Source organism: Elephantulus edwardii, unplaced genomic scaffold, assembly GCF_000299155.1.
Source record: "Elephantulus edwardii isolate Elephantulus edwardi_28Jun2011 unplaced genomic scaffold, EleEdw1.0 scaffold00008, whole genome shotgun sequence".
Taxonomy (NCBI): Eukaryota; Metazoa; Chordata; class Mammalia; order Macroscelidea; family Macroscelididae; genus Elephantulus; species Elephantulus edwardii.
This window is the reverse complement of record NW_006399758.1, coordinates 18,551,135-18,563,065: the sequence shown is the minus strand read 5'-3', so window position 1 is coordinate 18,563,065 and position 11,931 is coordinate 18,551,135. Positions and strand designations below refer to the sequence as shown.

Sequence of the window (11,931 nt, the reverse complement as noted above, 5' to 3'; positions counted from 1 at the left end):
CAGGGTTCCAGTTTCTCCACAACCTCGCCAGCATTTGTTGCTTGCTGTTCTGTTAAATTTTGCTATTTTGACTGGGGTGAAATGATATCTCATAGTTGTTTTAATTTGCATCTCTCTTAGGGCTAGGGATTTTGAGCATTTCTTCATGTGTTTGTTAGCCGATCATTTTCTTTGCTCTTCATTATTGTGGCAATGAGATTGGCACAGGATAGAGCACGGTTTAGGGCTGTTGTACATAGGGTCGCTATGAGTTGCAAACGACTCGACGGCACATAACAACACCAAGGGATAGACATATGTTGTTGTTGTGTACTATTATGTTGGAACCAACCCTTAGCTGACCCTCCATTGTGTTTTCAGGGGCAGTTAATTACATGAGAGGAGATTGCCCATTCTTGTCCCGCAGAGCAGCCGGTGGACTCAGTGTGCCTTTGGGATTGTAGCACAGCTTCTTGCCACTACGCCATCAGAACTTCCTTAGTGATGTGTAGTTAGGGATATAAAGTGGACTAGGCATATCAGGATTTTTGTGATGAGGTTTTCACTGCTGAGGACATGCAAGAAACATCCATATCACTGCTCTTTGAAAGGAGAGGGTTTTCACTTCATTTTCCTGTTTCTATTCACTCTCACCTTTTGGATTTCTGCAGTTAATCTGGAACTCTACTAATTTAAATTTTAGATCGTTTTTAGAAGTCTGAGCTGATGTTGTGTACCTTTAGTCGGAACCAATCAATAGCTGACCCTCCAGTCGGTTTTCAGGGGCGTTGAATCGCACAGGAGATTGCACATCTTTCTCCCTGAGAGCAGCTGGTGGACTCGAACTACATACCTTCAGGATTGCAGCACAGCTTCTTGCCACCAGACCACAAGAGCTCCCAGAACTTATAGTGAAATAATGCATTTTAAAGCTGTACAGAGCTACTCAGAGTTTGTTATAATAATGAAGCATGCTAAATAGCTGGAGTCATTTTAATAAGAACTCTGGGAGTTACATGCAGAATAAAATGTTTAATTACACTGCACTAGGAAAGAAAGTGATAATCACTAACAGTAGGAAAGGAAGTAAGAGGTCATTAATAGTTTGTATTTAGACTTCCGTGGCCTACTTTATGCATATTAATAATGTATTGTGTACTGGCTAATGAAGTCTCTGGATGGTACAAATAATCGACACGCTTAGCTACTCACATCAAATCCATCCACAAGTGCTTTAGAAGAAAGGCTTGGTAAGCTATTAAACAAAAATAACCCAACCATTGAAATAATTGTAGAGCACAGGTCTACCCAGACACACACGAGATCACCCTGAGGTGGGGTTAACTTACCAGCTTCTCCAGTGAATGGAAGGAATCCTATCATTGTATACCTTGTGTGGAACCTGCCGTGTTTTTTAATCTAAGTGTTTGATTCGAATGAATCAGTCATCTTTGAATTGATATTTTTCTTCAAGATTTAGAATATGCTGTGTAGTTCAACTCTCAGTTCAGCACTACACGTTTATATATTCTGTATGACAGAATGTGAATGTGGCCCAGTCCTGCACCATGGTATGGTCAAGTCCATTGTTGTGTATATTTTGAACACTCTATAACTTAACTGGCTTGTTCATCTACTGGCACTCTACTGGAGAATATTCTCTTGTTCATGGGATTCTCATTGATTTTTGGAAATAGATCACCAAGCCTTTCTGTCATAATCTAGGAGCTCCACTAAAACTTCTCTGTGGATGACCACACTGATATTTAAAATATTTATGGCATAGCTTCCAGCACCATGGGAACTTAAATTCACCAGAGTTTGGCAAGCTGACAAATGAGTGCTCAAAGAAGCAATAAATGTGTCCTCAGTAAACCAATAAAACCAGTTGTCATGTGCTGTCAAGTTGTTTGCGACTTATAGAGACCCTATGTACAACAGCTCTGAGCTCTTCTCTATCTTGTGCCAACCTTGTCTCTGACACACCTACCCAAGTCTTTGTGTCAAATGCATCTCCTCCAGAGTCTTCCTTTCCTGTGCTGTCCCTCCATCCTCCCAAGCATGATGTCCCTCTCCAAGGATTTGTCCCTCCTTTCAGCATTCCTAAAGTATGTCAGACAGAACTTCAGAATCCTTGCCTCCAAGGAGCAGCCTGGTTTCACCCTCTCTAGGACAACCCTGTTTGTTCTAGCAGTCTATGGTGTGTTCAGTACTCTACAACCAGTAGTTGTTAAATACTTTCATGGTAAATATTGTGAAGAAACAGCCTTTAAACTCAGGATGCTTATATTCTAGGACAGGCAAGAGAAGAAAGAAAATATCAAGTATCATATGATAGGAGTTGTGATAGAGCAAACATAGCACAGTGTATAAGAAAGGGGGCCCAACTACCTGGAAAAAATCTTTGATGGGTGTGTCTTTCAAGCAGGTGTTGAAAAGAATCATAATCAACAGAAATAGAAAGAGACAGATTTCCAAGGAGAGGAAATGCTGTGAGAAAGCATGGAGGACAAAGATCTTTTGTGCCAAAATGTTCTTGTGGTTTATGTTCATGAAGTTACAAAGCATGAGGGGCAGTGCTTGGAGTTAGTGTGTAGAAAGACATGATGTGCAGCAGACATTCCGAGTTCAAATCCCCGTGTCACCGCTGACAAGGTTGTGACTACTTCAGGTGTCTTAACCTACATCCACATCCCACTGTCTTTCATCTGCAACATGGAAATAAGAAGAGTAGTAACTGCTCTGCAGGATTATTGTGAAGGTTAAACAAGCTAATGGATTTGAAGTGCCAAGAATAGGACACACTTAATAATAAATGTTATTTAGGGGAAAGAGGTTATGAAATGTGTCGTGTGAGAAAATGTGATCATTTTTAAAATATGATCATTTTAGTAAACGCTTCCTAACTACATGTTCTATGTGAAGCTGTCTGGTAGGTGCCCTGAGGGGAAGCCAAGCAGAAATGACATGGTCCTGTCCTCAGGTGCCTGAGAACTGAGCAGTGGAGATGGATAAGGAAACAACTAGTGGTGGAGCTCGAACTAACCCAGCTGCGTGAAGTTCAGGCACTGTGTGGGAGCAGCTCCTGAAAGGAAGCTTGTTTTGGAGAACAGGAGGAATTGTTGGAGGAGGAAAGGTCTGCGGAGAATTTTCGCAAGGAGTTCATGCTAGCTCGCTCTGCTTAGCCGTCCGTGAATCAGGGCAGGTGCTCCGAGGCCTGCTGTTTGCCCTATTTCATGCACCGTGGCCGGATTCGGCTTGGCTCCTCTCCATGCTTACCTGGACAGCATTCAAATGCTTCCCTTAGAACTTAAGCAGCGAGGTGAATAAGATTAAGTCTTCATCAGTTTAATCACTCAGTGTCCTGGGAGGGGTGGCGAGGATGAGGAGCTTTGGGAGTTAAAGAACTCATGTCTTCAGTGAGATGATGTCAGGTTTTAGCTAAGTCTACATGCCTAGGGCTTGACAGCGTTTTTATGAAATTCCCCTTCCAGCTACAGTGCCTCTCATCTTGTGGCTGTTTGGGCCCAGTGCATCTCTGACTCTGCATCTGAAAGCATCCTCAAATTTGCAGGGCTACCACCCCTCCCCTAGTACAGACCAGATGAGGCCTGCACTGTGTTTGGAAACTGGATCTGAGAAATCCACACAGCTTGAGGACCGCCCACCATGCAGCAGAGGAGCGCCCAGATCTGTGAGCCAGAAAGGAGTCCTCCTCATTAATTGCCGGCTCACAGATTGGGAGGTGCTTGTCCTTTGGCCCCCAGCAGCTTCTGACAATTGGGTCACGCTATCCTGTTTCTGGCAGAAATAGCTTATGGGTGGTGGTATGTGGCTGGCTCTGTTCTGTAGTTTCCAGCTCTGATAAAATGCTCTTCCCTCTTTTAATCTGTCTGGTCCTGGGAGAAGCTTGCAGGTCACCTCTGATCCAGTTAATCAGTGCCAGAATCAAGGAAGAAGTAAATTTAGGCCGTAGTTATAAAGGGTTATAGAAGGGAAGCATACATTTACCTCTTCAAGTAAATCATGAGAGTGACTGCCTGGTTCAGCCCAAAGGGTCTTTGGAAATGATGTTTTAAAATCTTTTCCACCTTCTGGTGTAGTGGTGTAGACTCCAGAGCTAGAGAGGCCGCCAAACTTGGCTGTATGAACTAGCTTGCTGAAGTCAAGCAAATGATGTTGACTCTCCAAGCCTCAATTTCCTCATCTGTAAAATGGGAATGATGGGTAGATATTAGTCCTTTTCACAGGGTTGTGTGTATAAATGTTTGAAACTGTGCCTAGCCCGAGTTAGCGCTGTGTATGTGTGTGGGTTACTGGGGGCACAAAGGAAAGTGCTTGTTGGGTCAGCATAAAGGCTTAAGCAGCCTAAAGCTAGGTTAGCATGTTCAAAGCCTCCCAGAGGCACCTCAGAGGAGAAACCTGGAAATCTGCTTCTGAAAGGTCATAGCTCTGAAAGTCTTATACGTGGGATGCAGAGCATCAACTCAGCAGCTACAAGCATATATTGTAATTAGCCTTGGAGACATTTTTGTCATTATCTGCTCAAGGCTTTTGTGAAAGCCAGTTAATAGACCTGTTCAGTTATTGATTTAGTGGAGGTTCGTTAGCATTCTTAAGGCTCTGAGAAACAGCATTCTAAAGATTCTCAAGCAAATCCTCAAGTAGGGTAAGTGGTTTTCTCATAGTACATGGCAAACGAACGTTAAGGAAAACCCCAGCTTACAGTGTACCTAACCACACCTCTGTTTGAAGTTCGCAAAGGGTGTGTACAAACTGCGCTTATAAAAGACAGTTGGTGATGGTGCGTTCCTGTTTGAGGCTCAAAACAGCCTGATTCTTTGTTTCATCTGCTGTGGAAGTTTAAATAGCTCCGAGCTGAACACCTGTGTCTTTGTCCTGCATCTTGCCCAGCTAAATAGGACTTGATTGGACGTTCCTTTTCAACCTAATAGCCTCCCCTGTGTGCTTTCATTTCTTGTTTCCCATACCCCCTCAAGTCTTCCTGTCAGAAGAAATAGTTAACTTGAAGTATGACCTATTCATAAAGACATGTGATCTTCTGGTACATACTATGAGAAGAACCTGAGAAGGAAGTCAGACACAAAAGGATAAATATTCTCTGATGCCTCATATACGAAATACCTAGAATTGGCATATTTAAAAGGAGAACGGTTTATTAATTACATGCTTAGGAAGTGGTACAGGGAAGAGAACTGTAACTAAGTAAGGGGCTTTGAGTTTGATAGGGGTGGTGAAAAACTTAAACCTGGGTAATGATGATGCTAGCACGTTGTAATGTCACTGAATTGTACTCTTACAAATGGATAAAAAGGCAAAACTTTATGTTATATATATACTTGTCTTAGTTTCCTAGTGCTGCTGTATCAGAAATATCACAAGTGGGTGGCTTTAAAGAACAGAGTTTATTTTCTGACCACTTAGGAGGTTAGGCATCTGCAAGCAGAGCCCCAGCTTCAGGAGAAGGCTCTCCCTGTCAGCTTGGGGAGGGGATACTGGCACAGCCCCTTTAGCCCTCGAGACCCCCAGTTCCTTGGTGATGTTAACCTGTGATGTCATGGCCTCTTTCTTCTTCCATTTGTGCTTGCTTGTCTCCGCATTGGTGCAGCTCTTTATCACTCAGAAATTAGTAGGTTTAGGGCCCACCTTGCTTTGCTATAGGCACTCTGCCTGGCCTGTAGAGACAAGTGCTGCCAGCCAAAAGGCTGTACCTCTCTGCTGGTCTCCACCAGTGGCTCCATCAGAAAACAACGGGCAGGTTCCTCTGGTACAATTTACAGCTTCTGAAAACCGCTGGAGGGTCACTTACGAGTCACTTCGGACTCAACAGCAATGCCTGACTGACCCAGGCGATAGGGCTTCGTTAACAACCCACAAAAACACCCCATCACCAAATGGGTTGATAGCCACATGTGCAGTCATTGCCCTTGAGTCAAGATTGACTCAAGTTTGTAAATTGCATGGGAGGAAATTACCCATCCTTTTCCTTTGGTGCCACTAGTGGATTCAGACTGTCAGAGAGCTGTGCCCTTTGGGTTAGCACGTTCCATTGCGAACTAGCCACCTGGAGTTCCTTGGCCACAAGAGTAAGAGTTAGGATTCTAACCTACGTTGTAGGTTGATAGAATTTTCATTTGTAGCAATATTTTATTACTTTTTTATTTGCTTAGAAAATTCTTGTTGCTTTGCTATTTTAAAGAAGGCAACAGCATGAAATATCTATTTTAAGATTATTTCAACATCTCCATTATATCCTTTTCTAACTGACTCTTTAGGGTTTTGGAAAATAACTGCAACTAGTCTTTTTTCAATATATAATTGGGTAAATTTGCATCCTGCAGAAATGATAACAGAATTAAAGAAAAATAGGGAACTGGAAGTCAGCACCCACCCACATGCCATGTGTAGTATGACAGTTTGTGGAAGACCTAGACCAATCCCTTTTGTTACAGTAAATTCTCATTGGTGTTTCTGTAAGTAAACACTAAGCATTCAGAAGTGAGTCGGAGGCCTGACTCTTAGGCAGCTGGTTCTTTAGAGGCTGACTAGACCCAGTCACTGAGATACCAGGTGATGAGTAATCATTTAAGCTTTTTCAGAATCGTGTTTAAGCATTGTTGTTATGTGCTGTCAAATCTTTTGCGACTCATAGCGACCGTTTGTACAACAGCTCTGAAACCTGCTCTGTCCTGAGCCAACCTTAATTGTCTCCGCCACACCTACCCTCATTACTCCATTCTGAGTCAGTCCGTCTCATCGAGGGTCTTATCCTCCTGTGCTGTCCCTCTCCAAGGATGAGTCCTTGCAATATACCCAGAGTATGTCAGATGGAGCTTCAGAATCCTTGCCTCCAAGGAGCGACCTGCTCTCATCCTTTCCAAGACGAACCTGTTTGTTCTCTTAGCAGTCTATGGTATATTCAATACTCTTCTCCAACACTCAGCTCAAAGGCATCAATTCTTCTGTCATCCCTAGTCATTGTCCAGCTTTCTGAGGCATAGCAAGTGATTATGAAGACCATGGCCTGGATTAGATGAAGTTTAAAAGCGGCAGCTTTTTCTAGGTAGGAACATGAGGAGAGACATTACTACGAAGGAGGTATTTGTGAGCTGACGTTGAAGTATTAGAAGGATCTGGGCAAAAAATCAGAATAGATGGTGTTCTGAGCACAGAAAAAGAGGACAAAAGCAAATGTGGGGTGGAAACAGTTAAGTCGTGTAGTGGGGAGCATCTTGTAGTTATTCCGTTCTGGCCGACTGAGGAGAACAGATTCCTGTTGCACTATCTAAATTTCATGATTATGGTAAATTTCTAATTATGTAAATACCTTTGAGGTCATTGCGCGCCCCCCCCCCACCAGCTTTAACAATCCCAGCTTTGGTTTTCATTAAATCTTTTGACCTCCTCGTGTTTTTGTTGGTCTTACTCTAAGTAGGACTGGACTATCGCTAGTGCCACATCTATGTGTGGATAGTGTTTTTGCCATGGCCACCATTTTATGAGCTGCCATAGTCCTTTCCTCTAAAGAAATGAAAATCATTTCTAACCAGTTCTTCCTTCTCTTTAGAAAATAGGTGTCATCAGGCCATTTACACCTTACAGAAGCCCAGTCTCAGCAGAGCTAAATGCTGCCCTATCCTAAGCCACGTTTGCAGTGTTAGCTGCAAACTTGTTACAGTCCCTGTTGTCAGTCCATCCTTTTGAAGATCTTCCTCTCCTTTCCTGATGCTCTACTACTTACAAAAAGTATCCTGGCTGCAAATACATTTTCCTCTCATTGAAGGCTGCTTGGTTGAATGGGCCTTGTGGTTTTTAAAGTTGTGCTTCTTTGGCTGTGTTTGTTTCTGAGTTAAACAGCAGCCTCCTCTGGTAGCTTGTCTACTCCCTGAATACACAGTTGGGTTCATGTTTGCCAAGCAGCAGAATATTAGGTAAAAACCATCCTCACTCCATGAATAGCAGTGCCTGAAAGACAACTTGACGGCCAGTCCAGCTGTATTTCAACTTTGCATTTTGACTGTTTAATGCCATCGAGTTGTAGACGAATCATAGTGACCCTATGAACAAATGGCCTGAGCACTGTTCATACATAGAGTTTCCTGAGGCAAGCCATTTCGGAAGTGGATGCCGCTCCTGCTTCCAGGCTTGATTTAGTCGGGAAGCTCCAGCCAACACTGTCCACCATGGGTACCCGTTACCACGATTGGCACATCACTGTCACAGACTTCAGCATCACAGGAACCACGAGTTACCTCTTTGGCTGTATAGGCAGGGTTTAAAAGTAAAATTCTTTAATAAGATTCATTTCCCAGGTGGAAAAGATAATTTTTTGTTTATTATGGTTTTGGATGCAAGCATTCATTACTCACACCAAAACAGTGGACACGAAGAAATTTAGTCAGAAGGACATATTACTTCATTGAGTGGAATTTCACGTCATCCTAGTCTTTGCTTTCTGCCATAAAAAGAATCTGAATTAAATAGAATATGTACCATGAGTGTAATTTAGCAGTCTTTTAAAAATTTCTTTTTAAGTGATTTCAAGGATTCTAAGAAAATATTAAGAATTTGAGTTGTTTTAAGTTTAGTAGCACATAAGTTTTAAAGGTTTTGATTCAGGTTCTCTGTCTTTTCACAGCTAATAAATATCCTCTTTTGCACTTTAGGGGATAAATGCAATTTTAAATTACAGAAAGTCTTCCCTCTTTCTGTTTGGAATGGAGAAGACCATTGAGTTGTAACTTGGTTTCTGCGGCATAAGGGAATTGAAGTTCACTAAGCTCCCTGTCAGCACAGGCTTTATCTTATATGTATATAGTAGTGACTACAGGGACAATATGAATCTGCAAAAGCTTGTTTGATCTTTTAAAAATTTCATTTTATCAAGCCTTTGGGAAGTGATTTTGTTTTATTGACTCAAATCAGCTTAGCAAATATTTATCACCTACTATTTGAGTAGACCCTAAAAGGCTCATTAGGAACACCGTTCAGAGTGTGTGTGTGTGTGTGTGTGTGTGTGTACACACATATACACACATGTATACACACACATACATATACGTATATATGTGTATGTATATGTATACCATGTAATTACAAACCATATAATTAGCCTCCAGTGTAAGAAACACTCTGCCAAGGAAATTTTTAAAGCCAGATTACACTATCCCAACTTTCATGAATCTCTACTGTAGCTGGGAAGGTAGGACAAAAATGATAAATACACATCTGGTCACTTATGTAAATTTTAGTTACAGTCACAGTCAAAGGAACCACAGATGTACTAGGGAGATGAAAGCTTCATTGAAGAAATGAACTGTAAGCAGTGTTCTAAAGGAAGGGAAGGCAGCATTAGAAAAACCCGGGCATGCTGTAATGAGTCTAGAGAAACTTCAAAGTCATGGTGACTAAGGTGGTCTGATCTCAATCTTCCAACACTGGGTTTGATGCATCGCCTTCTCTATTAAAATGTGTTTTTAAGTAGACCAGTTTACCATGTTTCTAACTGATGTGAGTTGGCAGTTTACTCACCTTTACTATTTAAACTGATGCATCTTAACATGGTTTTAATTTAGTAGCATCTTTACTTTTTGAATGGATACATTTTAGTATGGTTCAAATTTAGTGGCTGCATAGTTTTTAAAGAATTTAACTGTTAGGTCTTTTTGTCTCATCACAACCAGTAGATAACATTTTTCCTTAACATTTCAGGAACAAGTGTACTTTTTAGCTCACACAGTAATTTTTACTGCATTTCCTGTGTATGAAAGGACAAGTTGAATTGGTGTGAACTGTGTAGGCTGAATCTCTCATCCTTTCCTGAGTCCAACCACCGAGTTCTTCCTGAAAGCACCAATGTTATTGGTATTTTCATAAAGTCCTTATTTATTCATGTACATAATACATGCTTTCCCCTTTTCGCATTGACACTTGTGCACCACAAGTTCACATATGTGCTCATCCAGCAACTTGGGTCCAGATATACTTGAGAATACAAAACTTACTGCTATTTAGAAAAATAATATGGCGTATGTACCATACGCTACCTGATACTTCCCCATTGTGGGGAGAGGGTCTGAAGCAGCTCTCTGTAATCAAACACATTAATTTTCCAGTGAGACACAAATATTCACACTGTCAGATAAATAAGAGCCCGAAGTAGCATCATGTCAATTTCATTAAAGTGTTACTGTCCAATAAGTTTTGGTGCTAAGCTTATAAAGAGAAAATTTTGGTTTTAAAAAAAGCAAAAAAATAAAGCTTTTAAGATTTTGACATTGCAGTTAAAGGATTGTAACTCACAGTCCACACTTCCATATCCTGGTTTGTTGGGGTTTTTTATTTGTCAGTATTATAATAGTATAAGCTCGTCCCATGGTAGTGCATAAAAAAAATGTCCTCGTTCCCTAAGCCTATTAAGATTGACCCCTATGCTGGACTTCTTGTAGAAAATAATTTGAATGTAGATCGTTGTTTTAAAAAAAATACATTTGTGAGATTTTTGTGTATTGGCGCAATGAATGGCAGAGTCAGATTTAAACCATTGATTACTAATAGCAGATTCTCTTTCCATACCATAATAGCTGTTGTTTTAGGGGGATTTTCCAATGTTTGAAATAGCAACTATTCTGGTCTATTAAAATAATAGTTTAACCAACCCAATTAGGGTAATAATATAGAGCGTCATAATTTAATGTTGAGAGAGACAAAACAGTCTTCCAAACTGGGTCTTTAATGATTAATGTTTCTTACGAGAATTCTTTTGCCAAGTAAATATGTCCAGGTTTATTTTTAGTGTCATTAGCATTATTCTTTGAAAAATTGGTGATAATAAAGACAGAAGGCTGTTTAAATAATGGAGACACTTTTTTTTAATTGGTGTGTCAGCAGATGACTGAAAGGAGAAAGACCCGTAATAGCATGCGCAGTTGTCACTGTGCACCGGTGTTTGAGCAGAGAAGTCTGACTAAATAAGGCAATGCTCCAGTGAGCCTTATCAGCATTTGACAGGAATACGCAGGAGAAGCTGATACACGGTAGCCGCTAGTCCATCCACTCAGTGTGTCCTTAATTTCTCAGCAGAGCTGTATTTCTCACATCAAAAGTTACTATCTCTAAGCTCGGTTGTCACACCTGCGTTTTATGTGCCTCTAACGCAGAATAAGAAGTGTAAGCCTCTCGAGAGGCTGAGGGAGAGCATTCAACTTACTGTTCCAAAAATGTGTTATGCATGTAAGCATACTTATTTTTAGTGATGTGTCAGTGGAGAGTTTGTTTAGGAGTTCATTCACCACCCCTGGCTCCCAGCAGCTTTTTCCCCAGCCACCGCAGCGCCTCGCTGACTGGGCTGAGGCTTGAGACAGGGCAACTCTGGGAGGCTGGGGTCCAAAGCAAGGACATCAGCAGTCACTGCCACACCTAGGAAGAAGGAGAGGGGGAAGCAAACATTTAATCATAACGTGGCCTCTGTTCTTTCATTTCCATGGTTTCTGGGCTCTGAAGTGTTTATATTATGCCAGCCCTTTTTATATTTATAGAAAGAAAATAAAGCATCTTTTATAGGAATAAATCCAAGGGTTCACCTCAAATATTCAGAGTGGAGGGGCAGAGATGCTTTACTTGTGCTCCCTATAGAAGTTGCCCAGACTCACACTCCCACATTCATATCAATTTGCCAGGGAGTTGAATCCGTGTGTCTCAGACTAGAACATGTACCATGGGGTTGTCTCGAGTATGACTTCTGGAGTAAAACACCAGGCCTTCCTTCTGAGGCACCTCTGAATGGACTCTTACCCCCAGCATTTAAGGCAGGCCTCAACCATTTGTGTCATTGGAGGACTCCAGTTTATTATTGTTGTTGTTGTTGTTGTTGTTTGTTGCTTAGTGCCATCAAGTCAGAACCAACTCATAACTGACCTTCCAGCAGCTTTC

The 11,931-nt window shown here is 41.5% G+C and overlaps 1 protein-coding gene across 1 annotated transcript in view; it reads left to right on the top strand.

Moving 5' to 3' along the window:
- Positions 1–11,931, top strand: part of JPH1 (junctophilin 1) — a 78,266-nt gene that overhangs the window by 30,129 nt on the left and 36,206 nt on the right. The window contains exons 4-5 of the mRNA XM_006880474.1: positions 2,987–3,038; positions 4,543–4,562. Of these exons, the coding sequence (XP_006880536.1) occupies positions 2,987–3,038; positions 4,543–4,562 (72 nt within the window). The remainder of the gene's footprint in view (positions 1–2,986; positions 3,039–4,542; positions 4,563–11,931) is intronic.